Here is a 23,409-nt window from a genome sequence, read left to right on the forward strand (position 1 = left end):
CAAAAAAACTCATTTCAAGCACTCGGAAAATGGAAAATGAATTTTCCATGAAAAGAAAATGAAAACTCCCTTAGGAAACATTGTTTGGAATTCCAAGATGCCCACTTGTGCACGATATGAGATCGTTTGAACAAACTATGCCATGAATGTGGCCTTAAGATTGATCATTTGGCTAGAAAGCCATGAATCTTCACGCATGATAGCTCATTTCTGAGAACACTTTTTTAAAATAATTACCGTATTATAAGTTTATTAATTTTCCTGGAAACTTGGTCACATATAGTGACACAATGCGAATGTTTTCCATTTTTTTGATTTTTTTTGAATTTTTTATGCCTGTTTCAAAATGCGGTCAAAACGGCGGGCTTGACCGTTCCTAGCTAGTGGTTGAATCTTGGAATTTTTTTGGTGTTTCTCTGATTAAATAGATACTTATGTACCTAGAAATGATTTTTGGAAAAAAATAAAAAGAAAACTATAAGGCATGTATAGTTCAAATTTGACCTGCTTCTAGCTGAATCGGCGGGAATTTGTCTTTTTCACCAAAGGTGGATCAAAACTTTTGACACCCAACCATCTTGTCAATTGTGCATTAAATATGTTGTAGTATTTTATAAAATTGATTAGGTACAATTTTGCAACAAATATATGGTAGATCCTTCACAAAAAAACTCATTTCAGGCACTCGAAAAATGGAAAATTGATTACGACCATTTTAGATGGTCATAACATCGTCAAAGCCTGCACTTCATTATGATTGGTCAATGGGCGTGTCACGCGGATCAAGCATTAGAGACCGTCGGATCCTGCCAGATCCAACGGCCCACACCCCTCACCCTCTCCCCACTCACACCCACCCGAAAGCAGCTCCTCTCACCTACACCACATGTCGTTGAGGACACTGACATGTGGGCCTAATTCCTCGCGGGCCCACCTGTCATTGGCAAAATGCCACCACTCACCCACTCCTCCTCCCTCGTGGGCAAACCACTCCTCCCCCCTCTCCTCCTCTCCCCCACACACCACTCCTCTCCCCGCAGCCCAAACCCTAACCCCTCTCCCCTTTCCCTCCATTGGACCGCCGCCGCCTGTCGGTGTACTAGAGTAGGGGTACCCTAGTATCCCGAACTCGTGCACGGGCAGTCGCAGCGTCCCGCGGCAAGGCTTGCCGGGTGACCGCCAAGACCCTCCGTGGTTCCCTTGAAGACCATTCAAGAATAAAGTACTCAAACCAAGGCCCCGGCAAGAGGAGCTTGCCGGGAAGGCCAACCAAGGCCCCGGCAAGAGGAGCTTGCCGGGAAGGCCAACCCAGGCCCCGGCAAGAGGATCCTACCGGGAAGAGACAAGACCCCGGCAAGAGGAGCTTGCCGGGAAGGCCATTCAAGGCATACCAAGAAAGCTTGCCGTGACGCGCCCTGCGTCCCGGCAAGGCCTGGTGAGCGACAAGCTCCCAAACACGACAAGACGACGACCGCGACAAGGAGCTTGCCGCGGGAAACCCCCACTTCGTGCCCGCGCTCCAGCACACCTGCTAACGTGTCGCTCTAGGACTCTCCCAAGCACACGTGGCAGGAGGCTGTGCAGCTAGGGGTGCGCGGTAGCAAGCGGAAATGAAGAGAAGACCATCGTGGCAAACGGTGGCACTCCTAACGGTCACTTTTTGCACTGTTTAGGCGACTCAGAAAGGCATTCAATGACCTTGTCCCTTGCCGTCAGAGTTAGGTAGGGTGCACTGTATCCACAGTAGCGGTAGCTGCACCTACCGCATCCTTTTCCATTTTTACCCTTCTAGTCTATGTTGCCCCCTGTCGGTGACCCCTTGAAAGTATAAAAGGAGGCCCTAGCGCAACGCAGAAGGGGGGGGGGGGGTTCGGCCAGTTCGGCTCATTCAAAACACCAGGAACACTCTCATGCTCAGTCTGGCAGCGTCCATCGCTCCTGAGCAAGAATTCAATACACACAAACAAGCAGCAGTAGGGTTTTACGCATCCGTGCGGCCCGAAGCTGGGTAAAAACCGCTCGCGTGTACCACCTCGATCCGCTCTTTGCGCGACCTCCGCCCTCACCGAACCGAAAGGGGCCCTGTCCCCATAGGTGTTGGTGGAATCAGCCTCCCCGACATCTCTGGCGCGCCAGGTAGGGGGCGTCGAGATCGTGCGAACCCGATCCGGCGTGCACGCAAGCTAGATCTGCATCGTCTTCACCGACATGCCACCAAAGAAGAAGGCTTCAGGGGCAACAGCCCCGTCTGCGTCGCCTCCACCACCTCCGGAGCAGGCGGACGGTGGAGTGGACGCCGGCGGAAGAATGGACATCGACGAGGGTGCCCATAGCGCTGCCAAGTCCAAGGACAAGGCCGCGCAGACCTCGGCGTCCATACGCCCACCGCGCCCTTCTCAGGAGGCGCGGGACCAGCAGCGTCATGGCGTTCGCAGCGCCATACGTCTGCTGGCCCAAGATCAAGCTGGTGATTCGCGTGGCGTTCAAGACCAGCATGCACGCCAGCGTGCTGGCCCCAGCGAGGTGCAGTCGCCTGGACGGGACACTGCTCCTTCTAACTTGGTTAGGAGTCCGAGCATGTCCCGCTCCTCGCACCGTTCACCTCTGCCGCCCACCACGCCGGCGGAAGCCTTGGCACGGGCCCAGCTACTCCTAGATTATCCTCCGACGGCAAACAAGACCGACGAATGGAGGGCCGCTATCCAGAGCCTCATCGGCTTCGCCAACGGCGACACTGCACGACAACCAAGCACCTCGCTGCCGCGGCAGGCCAGCCGGACGCGAGCCGATGGCAACAAGACTGGGGGAGGTGCGACTTCCATGCACTCTCCACTACGAAGGCCAAAATCGCCGACTCGCCGGGTCCACCCCGACAGCGGCTCCACCGCGTCGTCGGACCCACGAGCTCGTCGCGACCAGCGCCAAGTTCTCCATGAACGACAACAAGAAGACGCTCGAACCCGCATCGAGCGCCGAAGAGAAGCGTGGCGTCAATCCGACAAGCGCGCTGGGCCCTCTGTTGACATGCATGCGCCAGGGGAACCAGGCGATCTACCATACGCGGTAGGTTGTCCTGCGTTCACCCGTGAGCTACGGCAAGTCCAGTGGCCCAGCACAAAGAATTTCAAACCAGACGTACCAGAGAAGTACGATGGCAAGACGCATCTGTCGGAGTTTCTCAGCATCTACACCACCGCGGTGCAGGCTGCCGGGGGACGGGACGACAAGATCCTTGCCAACTACTTCCCGCTGGTACTCAAGCCCAATGTCAGATCCTGGCTCATGCACTTGCCGGACAACTCCATATCCTCCTGGGCTGATCTGTGCCATCAATTTGTCGGCGCCTTTACAGGCGGCCACAAACCACATGGCCAAGAGAGCGATCTTCATCTGCTTGCCCACAAGGAAGGAGAGCCACTGCGCAAGTACATTCAGAGATTCAGCCGTGTACAGCACAACATCCCAGACGTCCACCCCGCCGCAATCATCAGCGCGTTCCATCAGAACATGCGAAACCGAAGGATGAGGGAGGAGATGGCGATGTGTAAGATCAAAGAGGTCAGCAAGCTTTACGCCCTGGCCGACAAGTGTGCACGCGCTGAAGAGGGGAGGAGGCTCCTCGGAGAGGATACTGCAGAATCCAGAAGCAACAGGCAGGATTGTCGAGTGGGCATTGGAACTGTCAAGCTTTGGCCTCAAGTTTGAGAGCACTGCAACGATCCAAAGCAGGGCATTGGCAGAGTTCATAGCAGAGTGGACGCCAACCCCAGACGAAGAAATTCCAGAGACGATCATCCCCGTCAAGGAGACAAGCAAAGAGTGGCTGATGTACTTTGATGGTGCCTTCTCGCTGCAAGGCGCCGGTGCTGGCGTGCTGCTTATCGCACCCACCGGAGAGCACCTCAAGTACGTAGTCCAGATGCACTTTCCCAAGGAGCAAGCAACGAACAATACTACAGAGTATGAGGGTTTGCTTGCCGGCCTCAGAATCGCAGCCGACCTTGGGATCAAGAAACTCATTTGAGGAAGCTAGAAGAACACTTTGACGGCCTGCAAATGGAACACATTCCACGAGTTCAGAACGACATTGCTGATGGCCTGTCAAAGTGCGCTGCACTAAAGTTGCCTGTGGAACCAGGGATCTTTGTGCTCAAGCTGACTCAACCATCCGTGACACCATCAACTGGACAGAATAAGAAGAGGAAGTTGGTTTCTGGTGACTACTTTCCGGCAGAGCTTCCTGAAGCCGCCGCCAAGAAGGTCCCCAAGATCGACGCCAAGAGTGCTAAGGAGCAGTCTGCTCCAGCGAACCTCTTGGTTTGTTCCGCTAAAGCAAACGCTCCCGACAAGTTTTGCTCCGGCAAGCTTGCCGGGGAATATCACGCTCCGGCCGAACCGCAGGTTCTTGCCGTAGAAGCGGATGTTTCCGCAGCAACAGATACGCCTTTAGTCCTTGTTGTCGAGCTGTAAGCTCCAGCATGGGCGCAGCAAATTGTCCGTTTCCTTCAGACAGGAGAGCTTCCCGAAGAGCAAGAAGAAGCTGAAAGAGTAGCCCGGCAGTCAAGTATGTACAAGTTTGTCGACAACACACTGTACAGAATAAGACTCAACGGTGTGAAATTGAAGTGCATTTGCCGGGAAGATGGACAACAGCTGTTGGCAGAGATACACGGAGGCATATGTGGTCACCACATTGGCGCAAGAGCACTTGCCGGCAAAGCATTCCGACAAGGCTTCTTCTGGCTGACAGCCCTCCAGGATGCAACTGCACAAGTAACCAAGTGTGAAGCGTGCCAGTTCCATTCCAAACAGATACACCAGCCAGCTCAAGCTCTCCAGACGATCCCTTTATCCTGGCCATTTTCGGTCTGGGGGCTCGACATCCTCGGCCCCTTCCCCCGAGCTGTCGGGGGCTTTGAGTTCTTGTACGTCGCAATCGACAAGTTCACAAAGTGGCCGGAAGTGGAACCAGTGAGGAAGGTGACAGCACAGTCAGCAGTCAAGTTCTTCAGGTCGATTGTTTGCCGTTTCGGGATCCCTAACAGGATCATCACCGACAACGGCACTCAATTTACGAGCCGCACCTTCATGCAGTATGTCCAAGACCTTGGCACCAAGGTCTGCTTCGCTTCTGTTGCTCATCCGAGAAGCAACGGTCAAGCAGAGCGGGCAAATGCTGAAGTGCTGCGAGGCCTCAAGACCAGAACTTTCGACAGGCTGCACAAGTGCGGAAGAAACTGGATCGAGGAGCTGCCGGTGGTTCTTTGGTCGATCAGGACGACACCAAATCGAGCCACTGGCCAGACACCCTTTGCTCTAGTCTACGGAGCAGAGGCAGTTCTCCCCACGGAACTCGTTTACGGGTCGCCTCGAGTGCTCGCTTATGATGAGCTCAAGCAAGAGCAGCTGCGACAAGATAACGCGCTGCTCCTTGAGGAAGACCGTCTCCAGGCTGCTGTGCGAGCCGCTCGCTACCAGCAAGCTTTGCGTCGCTACCATAGCCGCAAAGTTAAAGCCAGAAGCTTCGAGGAAGGCGACCTTGTTCTTCGGCGTGTTCAGTCCGCCAAGAATTCCAACAAGTTGACGCCGAAGTGGGAAGGCCCTTATCGGGTGAAACGAGTCACTAGGCCCGGCGCTGTCCGCCTTGAGACCGAAGATGGCATTCCGGTGAGCAACTCCTGGAACATTGAACATCTTCGTAAGTTTTACCCGTAAGGCGCGGTTGCCGGAAGCTTTTCCGGCAACCACCTTTTGTACAAGTCTTGCCGCTGTTGCATGTAATCCTTTGTACAAAGCCGGGCGCAGACCCCGTGCACCAGTAAAGTTCATGTGCCCCGCACATCTTGTCAGTTTTTTATGCTATAATCCTTTTTCGCATATGTTATCTGACATTTTGTGCAGCACTAGACCCCGGTAAGCAATAACGAGCCCAAGGCTCCATATCATTACTTTATTTCTCTGTTTCTTTCTCAAAAGAAGGAAGGTTCCCTCGCCCACAAGGTTTGCCGAGGGGGAAGGAGAAGATAATGGTGTGGACCAGGCCGTTCAAGAAAGTTTCTCCTTGCCGGGAAGCAGACGACAGAAAAGCTAAGTTGCTAAAGCTTGAGCAATCAGTTTTTTAAGTTTTTGAGTTATTTTCCTTGAACGACCGTGCTTTGTATGGAAAACCTGTGTGCGGAGGAACCAACTCCTAGCTAGTTGCGCCTTTACTTTGTTTCGAGTCCGCTCAACAGCTTAAGTGAGCTGCTAGCGCCCTTACTTTGCTTCGAGTCCGCTCAGCAACTTAAGTGAGCCGCTAGCGCCCTTACTTTGTTTCGAGTCCGCTCAACAACTTAAGTGAGTTGCAACTAGTTGCGACAAGGTTGCTTGTCGGTAGCGACCCCGCTAGCAGGCTGCTGAAGTTCCGCACTCGGCGCTCGCGGCAAGGGTACCTGCGCCGGCAAGTTTCCCTAGAAAGCGTAGGGCAGAACCATACAAAGCCAAGAGTCGGGTAAAGGAAGTAACGCAGCAATTCTTTGCCTAAGATAGAGTTATATTACAAAAATAACTTGTCGCGCCTCTAATAAAGTGTTCTTATGACATGACTGGCAACGACAAGAGAGGAATAAAACGGACGGCACCTGGGCCCCGGCAAGCCAGAATCGCTGGGGGCTGCGAGTGCCAAGAATCGTCCATGGCAAACCAGAGTTGCCGTGGGCTGCAATATCAGATAAGTCTTTCATCCCTCATCATGCATCCTCTTATGGACTGGGGAATGCGAAACCGCGTTTCTTCCCGAAAACTGCCGTGCTCCCTCAACTCTAGGCCCTGGGGCTCGTTCCCGGGGCCAAGTTTGGTCGTAGTCGTGGCAGCAAAGGGATGAAACGAGGAGACCGCACCCACCTCGTTCCGGCCTCCGTCAAAGGCGTGAGAAAGGTCGAGCGACGTGGGAAGGCGGCAGGGCCTGTTGCCGGGAGATGAAATGTCTGTTCGAGGGATACCAAGGATTTGCTCCTTGGCGTGGGTTCAACCCGCGAGACAAATAACCCGGCAAGCATCCCCTTTTCATTAAAAAACATCCCACTCAGGTACAGTCCATAGAGGATGAAAAACATGAAAGAGAGGATTACAAGTTTTAGATACAGCTAAGGCCCGAAGGCTTACAAATTAAAAAGATAAGATGCCCGTAATCCCTTTCCTGTCCCTCTCTTCAGGAGGCAGGTCAAGGAGGCGAAAAGGGCAAAAGGAGCGCCTAGGCGAGCTACGGGTGCCAGAAGACACCAAGAGAACATCCCGGGGGACGTCCGAAGGCTGGACGGCGATGGCGGCGCTGGAAGCGGGGCTCGAAGACGGGGCGGCAGGACGTCAGCACGCTGTCGAGGGCACCACGCCCTCGTACTCCGACCTGACGGCCTTGTCGCCAGCCCTCTTCCCCTTCCGCAGCCTCCCTACGCCAGCCGCCCAAGGAGACGACCCCGGGGAGTTCAAGGAGCCGGCGACACGGACGATGGGGTCACCGGTGCCGCGCGAAGCGGCGCCCGACGCCTAGTCGGACCCGCCACCCCACCGCCCGCTACCATCGTCGTCGCTGTCGCTCTCCTCCTCGTCACTCTCGCTCGAGGAGGCGCCTTCACTGTCGGAGGAGCTATCCACGCAGCACTTCGCCCGAGTGCCGAAGCACCCGAAGACCTTGACGGAGAGGAGATCGCCCTCCATCAACTTAAAATGGAGGGTAAACCCCTCCATCAGGCTGTGGATGCGGGCGAACGTCTTCCACCCTCGATCAAGATACATCACATTAGGGGCTGGGAATACAACGCGGACTCGCGTGCCGCTGATCCCACAGCCCCTCATGTGCAGTCTCAGTGTCTCGGGCGGGTCCAACTCCATCGCGCTCGCAAACGGAGCTGGAAGCCGGAGGCGACGACGAGGCGCCCGGCGCAGCTTGACGAAGAACTCGCAAGGGTCGTCCCCTATATGGACCGCCATGGGGGGAGGAGCCACCGGCGGAGGCGAAGCTGGCGCGCCGCCCCGCCCGCCTCTTCCCCGAGCGCCTCGACCTCGTCCTCGACCTCGTCCGCGACCTCGCCCCCTCCCTCTTCCCCTTATGGCTGGCTCTGCCACCACGGGCGCGGAAGATGGAGAGATGCGCTGTCTGGCGGCGACCCTCGCCGCCACCGATGAAGGGCCCGGGTTCCCTTTCTCCATGGCGAATGAGAGAAAGGGGAGCTGAAGCTGAAGAAAGGAGGAGATGAGAGAGTGCGGTTTCCTGTGCTCCCCTCCCGCTCTTTATAAAGGAGCGAGGTGGGGGCTCGGCCGCCCCGCTCAGCGAATCAAGGCACGGGAAGAGCAGGGAGTCGGGGCCAACCCGCTGCCTCTGCTCGCGACGGCCCAGTTTCCCACTTCCACCGTCCGCGACCCCAAGCGCATGGGAGCCGCGTGGCGGAGATGCAGAACCAAGGCGAAGGATGAGGCGGCCTCGCTCCGCCCCGTGATCACGGGGAGTGGACGTCCCGAAAACCGCGCACCGGCCCCGTCGAGTAAATGCACACGCCCCCACGCCTACCTCCGTTTAGGGAGGAGGGCGTGAACCATCCCCATCATCGTGGCCTGACGCATGCTCGAGGGGCTTAGCCCCGCGCACGCCGCCCGCGTCACCCACGACGCCGCGTTTGACGCGTGCCGTTCTGGGCGTGCGCGGTGGGAGCGGAGAGATATGCGGCGTGACCTAGGCCGCGCGTGCCCGTGCACTGTTTTGGGCCTGGCCCAACAGCGCTCGGCACCGTGTATGGCCCAGGCCCGGGGCTCCTGTCGGTGTACTAGAGTAGGGGTACCCTAGTATCCCGAACTCGTGCACGGGCAGTCGCAGCGTCCCGCGGCAAGGCTTGCCGGGTGACCGCCAAGACCCTCTGTGGTTCCCTTGAAGACCATTCAAGAACAAAGTACTCAAACCAAGGCCCCGGCAAGAGGAGCTTGCCGGGAAGGCCAACCAAGGCCCCGGCAAGAGGAGCTTGCCGGGAAGGCCAACCCAGGCCCCGGCAAGAGGATCTTGCCGGGAAGAGACAAGACCCCGGCAAGAGGAGCTTGCCGGGAAGGCCACTCAAGGCATACCAAGAAAGCTTGCCGCGACGCGCCCTGCGTCCCGGCAAGGCCCGGTGAGCGACAAGCTCCCAAACACGACAAGACGACGACCGCGGCAAGGAGCTTGCCGCGGGAAACCCCCACTTCGTGCCCGCGCTCCAGCACACCTGCTAACGTGTCGCTCTAGGACTCTCCCAAGCACACGTGGCAGGAGGCTGTGCAGCTAGGGGTGCGACGGTGGCAAGCGGAGATGAAGAGAAGGCCATCGTGGCAAACGGTGGCGCTCCTAACGGTCACTTTTTGCACTGTTTAGGCGACTCAGACAGGCATTCAATGACCTTGTCCCCTGCCGTCAGAGTTAGGTAGGGTGCACTGTATCCACAGTAGCGGTAGCTGCACCTACCGCATCCTTTTCCATTTTTACCCTTCTAGTCTACGTTGCCCCCTGTCGGTGACCCCTTGAAAGTATAAAAGGAGGCCCTAGCGCAGCGTAGAAGGGGGGAGGTTCGGCCAGTTCGGCTCATTCGAAACACCAGGAACACTCTCACGCTCAGTCTGGAAGCGTCCATCGCTCCTGAGCAAGAATTCAATACACACAAACAAGCAGCAGTAGGGTTTTACGCATCCGTGCGGCCCGAAGCTGGGTAAAAACCGCTCGCGTGTACCGCCTCGATCCGCTCTTTGTGCGACCTCCGCCCTCACCGAACCGAAAGGGGCCCTGTCCCCATAGGTGTTGGTGGAATCAGCCTCCCCGACACCGCCACCTTCATGGACGACCACCTGCTCCCACCATTCGCGCCCGCGCGCCTGCTCCTCATCGCCTCGCTCCCCGTCGCCCCCCCCCCCCGCCCCACTCCTCTCCCCGTCGACCATCACTCCGCCGCCGCCCCGTCCTCCCCTTACTTCCGCCGCCCACCTCTCCCTCGTCTGCACCCTCCCCTCCCCCCTCTACTCCTGCCTCGCCTCCGGCCAGAATCGTCGCTCCCGATCCAGATCCCTCCCCTCGCCGCCACCCATCCCTCCCTCCCCACCTCAGATCCTCACCGCCACCACCCACCTCTCCCCTCCCCACCTCAGATCCCTCCCCTCGCCGCCACCCACCCCTTCACTGGCTGTCGTGGACATGGTCGCCACCACCGACCGCGAGCACGTCCGAGTCCCATCCATGTCCGCGCAGGCTCCGTCTCTGTCTCCTTTCGTGGGAGGTGACCCGCACCCAGCCCCGCGGCGGGGGAGGGGCGGCAGCGGCCTCGCGGTCCGCCCAGATCCGGTGCTCGCGTGCTCCAGCAGCCACACGTGACCGTCTCCCGTGGATAGGGTTTGGTCCACCGCGCCATCGGCGTGTCTCCGGTGACTAAGGTTGGTCCCCTCTCTTCCTCACCTCGTATCCTATCCCTACCAGATCCTCTCTTCCTCACCTCGTCTCCTCTCGCTACCAGATCCATCCAGCACGTCGTCGTCGCTCGCGCTCCGGGCCACCATGGCATGGACGGGAAGGCTGCCCCGACGCCGACGCCATGGAGAACCCCGATGGTCAGCCCCCTCTCCTCTCCTCTCCTTTTCGATTTCTTCTTCCATTGCATTCCCTTCCATCCTCTTCCCTGACGCGATGCGGTTTCCGTCCATGAGCAGCAGCGTCAGGGGCGGTGAAGGCCAGCAGCAGAAGCATCCATCTCCGGCGCCACCAAGGGCAGGTAAAATTATGGTTGATTTGCATATATGGTCGCTGTTGACTCTGCTTGTCTCTATCTGAAAGTAGTGGTAGCCGTAGTGCGTGTGCTGAGTGATTGCCAATGCTTTGTTGGCTGTTTGGATGTAAGAACTGAACGTGTTGCTTTTGCAAACTGATTATCTATCTAGAAAATGTTGCAGTTGTGGTACTACATGATCTTACTAATGCTGTCTTTTTTTACTCTTGTAAACCGAGCCCTTGCATTGTGTCTACAAGAAGTAGTGCTACTGCTTGTTCATAATGGCTGATTGCTTGCTGAATCTTGTTTTCAAACTAAGAATATTTAGAATGACGCATTTTCGCTGCTAGTGATTTCTTCAGTCCGACCTGATTAGTAAGTGCTTGTACTAATCTCTTCCATGTGTTTGTAACAATGAAGTTTGGCTTCCAGATGAGATCTGGCTTTCAGATTCTTCTGAAACTGAATGCAGCTATGTTTGGCCATTTGTACTGCATCTTTCTGAACCGAACACTACCATGTTTGGCAAACTGATGATACGTGTATCTTTGTTGAACTCTGGTTATCTGCAAGTAGTAGTGCTCTTCCTGGATTGGAGTGGAAATTGCTGCATGGTGCTGCAACTTGCGCAAACTGGTGATATGAGATTAAGAATAAGATGCATTTCCATGATGTGCTTCAATTAAAATTCAACCATGTTACGATCTTTCAGCATGCATGATGTGCTTCAATGGTTTCTATATACTGTCATGGTATGATCATTTGACCACCCTGTCATCTCCAATTTGCTTCAATTAAACTGTTGGGTGCTTCTACAGACAACCCCTTGCATCTCAAATTTGCTCTGACCCTGAATTACCTTGTTAAGTATTTGCCTTGCCTGCTAATCTTGCCCTTCCAGTTTAGATCATGCTTGGCTACTTGACAAGGTATTCTGGTCTGTAGATGCATCTTATTCCTGTTGAGAATCGTTTGGATGCATCTTATTCTGGTCTGTTTTTTTGTTATTGACCTGGTGCTGTGGTCAATCTGCTGTTGTCATTAACCTGTTGTTGCTGTTGTTGTACGAGAAGAAGGAGCACACCCAGGAGAAGAAGGAGCAAGCCCGCAGAAAAACAACAAGTAGGAGAAGAAGGCCCTGGATTGCTATTGCTGGAGTGTTTACGGAAACATGATCTTCTCGAATGTACAGTGCAGTCACATTTCATGTCACAGAGCAGGAGATGACGGACATGCTGATCGATATGCTGTAAGTTGCCGCAAACTCCCTCTTTTTCTTCCATTTGCATGAATGATGCTATATCGATCGGTTTGCTTGAGATCATAAGTGTATGCTATGAGAGATATCCAGAAGGTCCCCTGCTCTGCTTTGCCTGCCTCGTTTACCGCCTTTCCACCGTAGTAGATGTTCTTTTTTCTTCTGTAATTTACCATCAATGATCTGTTGTAGCCTAATTTCTACGAACTAGTATGATTCGTTCTCATATTTGGCCAGCTCTAGACTAGTTAGTGCTCCTCTTTTGGTTTCCTTATTTGCTTTATGCATAAGAATAAGCTGATAAGAAAAGAACATTGATACTTTGCATGCTATTAGCTGAATGGATGGCTATGGTAGTAGAATGGTATTATTGTTTAGGTGCAATTTGGTGTAGTGAAGTTTTTTGCACGACTCGCACTTGTGCAATACATATTCATATTTTTCTCTGTTTTCTTGTATGAATGAGTATCTCATTTTAACTAGCTGGAGAACAAAAATCATGGTACTAGCTGAATTTGTGTTGTCATTCTAATATAAATAGCTATTATTTTTTGAATGGTCTCTTCTTGCTATATTGACTCCAGTTTTCCTAATTCTTCTCTGTTGATTCATGTATCAGGGTGACCGTGGAAGGCATATCACCATTTGTGCCCAGTCCTGACAGGAGTAGGTGCCTAGTTTGTGATTGTTATCGAAGGAGCACCATGCTGAAGAACATAGCTTGTAACTGTATCACATGTGGAGCTTGTAACTATGATTGCCATACTTGTAGAGCTTCTAGAGATTGTTTGGAGTATCACGTGTAGAGCTTGTATATGTTAGAGCTTATTATGTGTAGAGCTTGTAAAGTATATGTTATTTGTACAATAGGAGCTCTGTACTGAATCTGGCTGATAATATTTGGAGTATTATGTGTGTTTTTTGTTTGTGCCAATTTAAATACTGGTTATTTATTTACTGTTAAATTGAAATATGAAGAATATGAACTTGCTAGCTGGGACCCACGTACCTGAACCTAACATCTGGGACCCATGTACCTGAACCTGACATCTGGGACCCATTTGAAAAAATTAAAACTTTCTAGCAGAAAAGGCCACGGCCCCAAAATGAGAAGGCTTAATTGTTGGGATTGGCCCATCTACCTAGCCAAAATTAATATGAGAAAAAACACAAATAGGACGAATTGTTGGGCTCGGCCCATGTGGAAAATCGAATTGGACCGGGCTGATTCTTGTGCCACATCAGATTGTCATGTTGGATGCCTACGTGGCTTGGGGAGGCTGCTAGTGACCAAAACGCCACAGTAGACATATTTTGGTCATAAACGTCTACGACCTTCTCACAGAGAAGGTCGTTAATTTCAGTTTACGACCGCCAGCTTTTGACCTTCTATTTTAGGTCAAAAAAAGGTGACAAATGAAAACCAATGACCTTTCAGTGACCAATAATCAAGGTCACAAGTTGACATATTTCTTGTAGTGGAATAATCTTATTATCCCTTTGAGCCTGGGTGGCGAACCATAGGATGATCACACGGGTACTCTGGGATATCCTAGGACAACACTGGATTCTCCAGGTGCCTGCAACCAATCCACCCGGATGTGTATTTAAGTAGCCACCTTAAGTTAACCATTAATTAACAATCTCACATCTATGAGCATAGCATGGCAATATAAGCATAGCGTAGAAGTAACTCCCAAGGGTTTGATAATAAAAGGGCAATAGGTTCTACCTCATCAACTACTTCCCAAGACTCACAAGTTAATCACATCCTAATCATGCAGTGTTTGACAGCATGCAACAAATGCATAAAAACTGGGTATGAAAAGAGTATGATCAATGTGTTACTTGCCTTGCTAACGACCCGCAAAACCTAGTGACTCGTAGTAGCACGCTTCGCACTCCGGGAATTCTATCATAAACAAACAATAACATACATAAGTAATCAAGCAAAGATGCACGGGTAAAGCTCAAATAAGAAGATCTAACCAGAAAGTTCAACTGAAGAACTCCGGTTTGCAAAAAGAATCAAATCAAATGGAGCAACGAAACTCAAAGTATGAAAGAAACAAGATCCGTTTACTAATCTGGACTAAAATCTTGTTCAAGTTTGTTAAACAGAAAGAGGGCTTCGAGACGAAGATCTAGGCGCTTGTTTCACATGATTTAGATAAACCAGCGAAAAGATAAACTAAAACAAAGATCAGGGCAGAAATCGCGATCAAAAATAATTGCGTAAAAACCCTAGAAAATAAAACAAAACAAACAGGCTAACGAATGAACGTTCATTGTCTGCGGCTAACTGACGAACAACATTCGTTAAAACGAACGTACGGACGAACATCCGCGAAACAACTAAACCGAGTAAAACCGAACCTATTCTAAAACAACGAATCTAGGGTTTTATAAAAAAATTAACGGTTCTACCGTTTAGCTGAAAAAGACCGGCGGCGGTGGATCTGGCGAGCGGCAGCTCTAGCAGGGCGGGGCGGTGCTGAAGCGGCGCGGCGGCGATGGAGTGGCGCGGGGCGGTGTGGGACGGCGCGGTGGCGGCGCGGCTGCTTCGGCTGCGCGGCGGCGCGGTGATGTGGGGCAAGGGGGCGGCGGCGGTGGTATTTAAGAGGGAAGGGGGAGGTGGTGGCGTGGGGGAGGGGGCAAGGCCGTGGGGCGAGGCAGAGTCGGCCATGACGCGGTGGCGTATGCGCGGCGGACTCCCGCTCGGGGTCGAGGTGACGCAGCGCGTGGGCCGGCTGGGCTTTCGGCCCAGTCGGTCCGAAGCAACTTTAAAAAAAACTGATTTCGCTGAAATAAAATCCTAGAAAATAAAATAAAATACTAAAAATACCAAAACAAATTTTCACCGTCTAAATAGAATATTTAGAACAAAGTGAACATTTTCTTGGCCTAAAATGCAATTTTTGGAAAATGCATATGTTTCTAATTCAAATAAAATATCAATAAAATCCAAATAAAATTGTTTATTTGATTTTAATATTTTTCCTCCAATATTCCTTTTATTTGGAGAAGTCATATTATCACCTCTCATATATTTTAATATGAAATATTTTCGGAGAGAAAAACAATTAAAACCAAAGTGATCCTTGTTTTGATATTTGATAAATTTTCAAATATGAGAAACGTGAAATACCCAACTCTGTCCGTGGGTCCTTGAGTTGCTTAGAATTTCAAGGATCGCGAAACGAACGGTAATAAAATATGATATGCATGAATGACCTATGTATACCATTCCAAATTGAAAATTTGGGACGTTACAGATCTCTTTTGTCCAGACAAAAAATATCAAAAAGTTTTGTAGCGTTTTGACTCCATTGGTACTGATTTTCCAAAAAACCAAAAATAGGCAAAAAACAGCAACTGGCACTAGGTACTAAGTTAATACGCTAGTCTGAGAAAATGATATAAAGTAGCATATAAAACATCCAAGATTGATACCATAATAGCATGGAACAATAAAAATTTATAGATACGTTGGAAACGTATCATACTACGATTGATCCCATATAATTGTGGGACATCACTATTCTAGTCGAAAGGTCTTTACGACTGGTGTGAAGGTAGAATATGGCGGTCGATAGTGATAGTGCTTATCTTCGTCCTTCATAGGTCATTGCAATAGGGGATAATTGTAGACCGCTTTAGCCAGGTCCACAACGAAACCCTTAACTATACCATTCAATCTGGATTGGGGATGAATGGTATTGGTGTGTGGGATATAGGGTTGTTGCATGCAGGCTCGTATTTGTACTAGGTACCGCCCACTTGTAGAAACATATAAAGTGTCTTAGGAATCCAAACTTTGAATTATGCTTAAGCATCGGTCATGTTAGACGCATACTAGTAGGGAATTTAGACTCCTTGGGAACACTTTAGTCCTCTTGATTCCAACAACCATTATTCTACATCTCATTCTCTTTTCAGTTTACTCTTGAATTTTGTTACCGTGTTCGCAACAACCTCACAATATTTCAAAAGGTTATGTCATTGCTTTCCCGTTTCAATGCATAGTTAAAATATGGTAAATGCTAACTACAAAAGCTTTAGAATTTGTCTAAAGAGGCACTTTTACTATTTTATCTATTTTCCAAATTACTCGTGATTGATGACACACATGTTATGAGTAGTGAATATAATGTGAATGCAGAGAATATGTGTGTTGCCATGACAATAGATTGCTAGTAATATTTCCATATATTCGTTTTTTACAACCTAAGGTAATTACATATATCAATACATATCTTATTGTAGTCATGAATGTAAGCTTTTCTATGTGTATATGTGACATTTTATCATCCACAAAAGGAGAAGGAATGTGAACTAGAGATTGTTATGTGTAATGTATATTTCTGTATTTGGTTGACTGGATATTAAAAATTTCTTGCCAGAATTTAAATCTAACTTGTATCCTAAAAGAAATCTTATCATTGTCGATCTACAAAATGATATATACAATGGCTAACCTTGTGAAAGGAAGGTGGCACACAAAACACCCCCTTTTGGCCCGCAAGATAAGCACATAACCATGCATAGCTGGAGGCGTGGGTAGATACATGTATCTTGTGCCAGCGTTTTGAGCAAAAGCAAATAGGTTGGTCGATCCTGGCATGCATACTTACCTACACCAATACACGACACTCTGGAATGTAAGTAAAGCCAAGAAACTGATCTATATCTCTAGACAGATACTAGCGACGTGCGTCTTTGTACATACATGTGTGCTTGCCCATAGAGTGCAAATTATACCAATCCCGCACATGCATGCGGGAATTCAGTAGTGTTTAGCACTAGTGCCCTTACCCGGTGGTAACTAATCCAAAGGTGTTGTTTTTATGGGGGGTAGATGAGATAGAGATGTGATTGTTACTGACACTCATAGGTACCACGTTGTACCCATCATATTATACATCCATCAAAGCCATCTCCTTGTCACATATTTTTATAGAACGCACATGGTTTACATGTAAACCAACATATTTCACCTCAAATCTAGTATATTGATATGAATGCATAGGCTGGAATGCATACATAGGATACTAGTAAACGACACATGTTTGCTTTGCATCGCAAAGCCATGCACTAGCAATAGATTAAGGAATATCATGATATGCATATGTTAACAAGAATGACAAGAAACCAAAAGTGTTCAATCTGGCATGACGTTTCATGGATAGGTTCGAGAAACCTAGCACCTGTCACCACTAGGGAATGGTGCCCATAGCAAGACAAGCAGCACACAGTTGTAAAGGTTAGGAACCTATCTCTATCTATCTATCTAAATCATATACATCCATCCATTGCCAGTAAGAACAAATTAAAAAAAGCCCCAAAACGCCAACGCTTCTCTGGCAAGTTTCTTATCAGTACACGCATTCGGTCCTATTTAAGCACCTCCCTCAGATATCTCTAGATATCATTGAGTTCCTTCCATACATACACACATCTCTATCATTTCCCCCCAATATTTGTTCCACCGCACCACCCTTTTAAGAAAGAGCCTCCCCCATGGCAGTCCACCTTCAAGTTCAACAACAACAACAACACCTGAATCTGCCAGCGGGGTTCAGGTTTCACCCAACGGACATGGAAATCATCACCTTCTACCTAGTCCGCAAGGTTCTGAAGAAACCCTTCGATGTTACAGTAATCGAGGAGGTGGATCTAAACAAATGCGAGCCGTGGGATCTCCAAAATAATGTAAATATGGGGGAGAAGGACCAATACTTCTTCTCCAAGAAGGACCTCAAGTACCCCACCGGGGTACGCACCAACCGGGCCACGAACGCTGGATATTGGAAGGCCACTGGAAAGGACAAGGAGATTGTCCACCCGCCGACCATGAGTCTCATCGGCATGAAGAAGACTCTGGTCTTCTATAAGGGCAGAGCCCCCAGGGGGGAGAAGACAAACTGGATCATGCATGAGTACAGACTCGAGATGGGAAAGCAACACACACCAGACCTACCCACCGACATCGTGAGAGCCGCCTCCATTAATGCGTCTTCCAAGGTATTTCCAAACCTTGACTAGTAGTACTCATGAGTTATGAATATGCATGTACATAAATATCCAGCTACTCACCATTTTTTATTAGCACTGATTTAGTTTACCTATGTTGGTAGGAGGAGTATGTCATTTGTAGAATCTTCCATAAGAGCACTGGACTGAGGAAGGTGGTGATGCCTTCATATTCCATGCCCATTCCCATGTCCATGGGGGTAGAGCAACAACAGGGCTTCCTCGAATCTAATACACTGGCTCCTCTCATGGACTATGATGTTCCATCGTCATTAGCCCCACTATCGTCGTTGCCTGCAGCTTCGTTGTACCAAATGCATAACTTCGGGGCCGAGTCATTTATAATGGGTAGTGCGGTGCTTCCAATGATGAACAACCAATACTTTGAGAATCATCACCACCAGATGATGGTCGCCCCGCCACAGTCATCAATGTCAGTCTACAACAACCAGCAGCAGCAGATGATGCATATGAGTGCAGAGCAGGGCTTCATGGTCGGGGTTGATCCTGGGAGCGGTACATCATCTATAGTGTCAGATGAGGATGTTCTAACTGGGACGAGCAACAACATTCAAGGAAATGGTGTTGCAACAATCTCTAGTGAGATCTCGTCGGTCAACATGGGTATGGACGGCATGTGGAACTACTAATGATCAAATGATCCGCGAGAATATATAAATGTGTTCATGCCTAAAATAATCATCCACCAAAAGATTAGTTGATATATGCCAACATCTATATTGGTTTGTACTACATTTTATTTTCATCATGGTCACAAGAGAGTTTGTACCGGCTTGTATGTGCACCATCAACTGGTGTATACCTAGCTACATTTCCATCCGTTGTTAAATACTTGACAATGTGTCATGCATGTTTTAAACCTATGTGGAATAAACTATTTTGTTTAATTATGAATATTTGATGTACTATTGTGAATTTGGTTACATATGTGTATTTTATTGGAATAGAATTTGGGCATGCACCAATCTAATGGGATTTCCATCAATTCTATGAACTCTTATGTCCACTTTCAAAAAAATAGATGCATCAGTTAATTTTTTTAAGAAACTGAATGTGTATGTCAATTTATATCCTAGTGGATTTGATGATAAATGGCAAAGCCATACTGTAAGTGCTAAAGGCAATATAATGAGACAAAAATTATCTTGTTGTGATCCAAGTTATAAGAAATCAGTAGGGTACGGTATTTGATCTTACCACACAATACTTCTACATCTCTAGAAATCCGAAGCGGCAACATGGTATCTGTCGTGGAATTGTCAAGGCAGATGTCCTAGAGAATGGACTTAGTCGTGGAGCCATTGCGACAGGTTAGCTTGAAAGGGTTAAAGTGGACACAGGGACGCAAGAGAGTTTATACTAGTTCGGCCCCTTCGATGAAGGTAAAAGCCTACGTCTAGTTGTGATGGAATTGATGGGGTTTCGATAACTAGGGAGCAAACAAGCTTCGCCTATGTCTCGAGTGGTTGTCTGTCTCTGAACCGCCGCCGGGTCGTCCCCTTATATACACGGGTGACACCCGTAGGTTCACAGAGTCCCAACACCGGTCGATATTCGTATCTGGGTTGGTCTCTCCTTATTCCTAACTTACAATACAAGTTTATACACAAATCCCGGTTTACAGCTACAAGTCTTGAACCGACTACGGGCCTTAGGCCCTCATCTGCCTTCTTGGGCTTTAGCACTCTTGAACTACTGATGAAGTTGACCCGACCCAGATAGGACGGTTTACGCCCAGCAGTAATATCCCCAACATTAGGCCCCAAATTGATTTGAACGGGTTCATGTCAATCCTTTATAAAAAGCTTCATCTTCAACATCTTCTCATAAATTGGTAAACCGCCATGATGTCATCTTCTCTGATTGCTGTAAACCGGAGTGACGTCACCTGTCATACCGAAGCTATCCATTATGCTTCTTTGTTTAATAGATCTGCGGAAATCGAGGCGACAGCTCCGTTCGTGGCCCCTTGATTGTCGCGCCTGTCACATGTCCTTTTGCCTTATAAATAGGACCGAAGGGTCATTTCTTTTCTCCCCTTGGTGCCTTTCGTCTTCATCTTCCTCGCGTCGCCAGCCTCGGAGCTCCGCCGCTGCTGTCGACCTCTGCCTCAACCTTGGCTGCTGCATCATCCTGGGCGCACCAGAGTATCGCGGCAACCTTCCGCGTCTTCCTCAGCTCCGGTAAATCTTCTATCCTTTCCCCTGCAGATTTGACCTAGGGTTTCACAGTTCTTCAGTGGTCATCGTCTGCCTCTTGCTCATACGATAGATCTTTAGATGAATCCGCAAATCTTTATTCTGTGCAATGGTAGTTGTTTACCCTTCGCCTTCACTTACGCATCTCAAAACCATAGATCTGTATGTACGTCTTGCTCATTGATTCGGTACTGCTCCTTTTGGACCTCTGAATATTTATCTCTTATCTGAACTTGCTTCAGATCCATTGCTGTAGAGAAATCTTATGAAATCTGTTTCTATAAACTTACTCATCTGCTTCAATGTTTAAACCAGGCGATTTAACCTTGTAGAAAAAATTGCCAAACTGGTATATGCCATTAGTCCCCTTGTTGAACCGCCAGATGTTGTTGCTTCATAAAACTCCGGTTCAGATAGATCTGTCTCCGGTTTAACATTGCACATACCAATGTACCTTTGTCAATGCATTTTTGAACCGGGATCTTCTACCTTGTAGATTTCATCATGGCCAAGCAAGTATATGAGTGCAATTGGGTTCCTTCTCGCGTCACAGAAGCTCAGCTGGACGATTTACTCCTGATCGGCGCTTAGGCAGCAAAGATACCATCCATTGGAGGGCTCCTGGCAAAGAATGCCCTCCCACTCCTCAAGAAGGAGAGGTTGTTGTTTTCGTAGATCACTTAGCCTGGGGCTTTAAGCCGCCCGGTTCTAAATTTTACCGCCGATTTCCAACTCCATCCACAAGACACTGGCCCCAATTCTGTTACAAATATGTGTCACTTCCAAGTGCTCTGTGAGGCGTTCTTTCAAGAGGAGCCCACAGTGGAATTGTTCAGAGACCTTTTCCATCTAAACCGTCGTACTGAGTTTACTGCCGGCTCCAATAGGGAGTTGGGTGGCGTGGCGATCCAGAAAAGGAAAGAAGTCACATACCCTCACACCAAACTGCACAGCCACCCCAAAGAGTGGAATCAGACATGGTTCTATTGCAAAGACACCTCCCCTGCGGGTGAGAATCCCTTGCCTAGCTTTCATCCGGAGCGGCTCAGCAATACACACCCTTTCCCGCAAAGATTGACTGCCCAGGAGAGAAGCAAATATGCTCCTCAACTATCGAAGCTCAGAGCCTTTATGGTCAACGGTTTAACAGGGGTTGATCTCGCTCGCTATTGGATACCATGGAGCATACTGCCCCTTAGTCAGCGCTCCGGTTTGATGTGCGAGTATACCGGCAGTGTTGATGACCCACTGCGACATTCCAAAATCCAGCTTACCGATGAAGAAATCACAGAGGCTGTGAATAAGATGCTGAATGAACCGGAACATATTTGTGCTAAAAACGGCCTGCTTCCCTTCTGTGCCACCAACAAACCGCCAGCTGTAAGACTTTGAGTTTTCCTTTTGCTGAATCTGTTATTGATATACCTGGTCATTGTTTAATATTAGTGTCTGTGTAATCAGGGCAATGATCCGTTTTGGAGCAAGAAATTGCCGCAGGAGAAACCAAAAAAGCCAGACAAACCGGAAAGAGCAACCCGGCAAAAGACTAAAGGTGTAAAGAAGACTGCCCACAGGAAAAGAATTACTGCCTCCTCTAATCCGGCCCCTGATGATGATGTGGATAATCCAGACCTTGAGGTAGAGCTTGACTCACTTGGCTTATTTTTCATGCGTCTTATTGATGATGATATTTGTCAGGATGATGCCGAAGCCACCCACGCTGATGCTGCAGAGGTAATTATTCTCTCTTCCGATTCAGAACCTTTGCCTTCACTAAAAATCCGTCAGGCAAACCGGAAAGTTAAATTTTCTCATCCTCTTGCTTATTTGGATCCCAAATTTCTTATGAAGACCCAACAGCACGAAGCTCGTCGCACAACCCGGCACAGCGGCCAGGTAGTTACCTCCGCCGGTTTACCGAACAGTCCGGTTTGGAAACGCCGTTCAGAGGTCTCTAATTTGCTTGTCAGTGCTTGTCCTAAAGCGGGCTGCTTTCGTCAACCTCTTAATCCATATGACTCCGATTACCAGGTTACTTCCCACTCATCTTCTGGCGAGTCATCGGCTACTCAGCTGCCACCGCTCAAAACGGTGCTTGGGTAAGCTATACTTATTATAATATTTGCAGCACATCGCCTTAGAACATATGCTGTATTTGATTTTGTTATTCTTTTCAGGGCCAAACCTAGGCCAAGCAAGAAGGCTCGCCTGGACAAAGCGGCCGAAGAAGATGTCATCCTTGAGCCGGGCAAGACAACAGAAGCGGCTATTCCTGAGGATATACCCAATGACCCACCGAAGCAAGACGACGATCTTATTGCTGAAGAGAGACCTACTGATGCCTCAGGTCCTGTCAATCAGCCCACAAGCTCCATCCGGATTGAGAGATCCTCTGGTCCAGCAAAGCCTACTGACAAGCCAACAGCCCCAGTGCAAACCGGCGATACCCAGGAGGATGAGGTTGTCATTACTGGCACTGGCCATACCGAGCCAAGCAATCCTGTTGCTTTGTCCAAACATTCTGCCAAGGAAGAATTTGCTACCTTTGGTAAAGCCAAGTGGAATGCTGATCTGGCGACTTACGCTGCTCTGAACGCCCAAGATATCCATTCCGGCTACCTGAACCGGCCGTATACCAGTCGTGACTATGAAGCCGGTCTGGTTAATATGATGAAGGATAAATACGAGGTAACTTCCATATGCTATTTCCTTCTTGGACGCTTCAATACTTGCTGACTCTCCTAGCCCCCAAGGGCCGGTTTGTAATCTTCTTTGAAACTGGGACTTACTATTATAAATCTTAATGCTTTGAAATTCGCCGATGTAGCCCCCAAGGGCCGGTTCAACTTAGCGTAGTTAAACCGGTACTTTAAGTAATTGAGATTGCCGCATCAGAATATATATGAGCAAATAGCCATTAGCCCCCAAGTGCCAAGTTGAATACTTTGTAAGCAATTGAAAGATGAAGATCGAATATGCATTAGCCCCCAAGTGCTAAGTGCATAACTTGTTATGTGGTTGGTACTTCAATCCTTGTACAATTTTGTTGAAGCATATAACTGTCTGCATGCAGGTGGAGTTGAAGACGAAAGAAAGCCAAGTCACCGATATCCAAGAAAACCTGAAAACCCAACAAGCTGAAACCTCT

The 23,409-nt window shown here is 49.3% G+C and overlaps 1 protein-coding gene across 1 annotated transcript; it reads left to right on the forward strand.

The window, feature by feature from the left end:
• The first annotated feature begins 17,444 nt into the window (after positions 1-17,444).
• LOC100682493 (NAC domain-containing protein 20) lies at positions 17,445-18,957 on the forward strand. The gene is made up of 2 exons (XM_044570373.1): positions 17,445-18,033; positions 18,147-18,957. Exons 1-2 carry the CDS (start codon positions 17,530-17,532, stop codon positions 18,690-18,692), a joined length of 1,050 nt encoding a protein of 349 aa, XP_044426308.1. The 5' UTR covers positions 17,445-17,529; the 3' UTR covers positions 18,693-18,957.
• Positions 18,958-23,409: the final 4,452 nt, after the last annotated feature.

Source organism: Triticum aestivum, chromosome 7A (assembly GCF_018294505.1).
Source record: "Triticum aestivum cultivar Chinese Spring chromosome 7A, IWGSC CS RefSeq v2.1, whole genome shotgun sequence".
In the NCBI taxonomy this organism is placed as follows: Eukaryota; Viridiplantae; Streptophyta; class Magnoliopsida; order Poales; family Poaceae; genus Triticum; species Triticum aestivum.

Excerpts from the sequence above, each read along its gene's own strand:
- LOC100682493 (XM_044570373.1), top strand. The coding sequence starts at position 17,530 with ATGGCAGTCCACCTTCAAGTTCAACAACAACAACAACACCTGAATCTG. Across the intron at positions 18,034-18,146 it reads CCATTAATGCGTCTTCCAAG|GAGGAGTATGTCATTTGTAG; the intron begins GTATTTCCAAAC and ends CTATGTTGGTAG.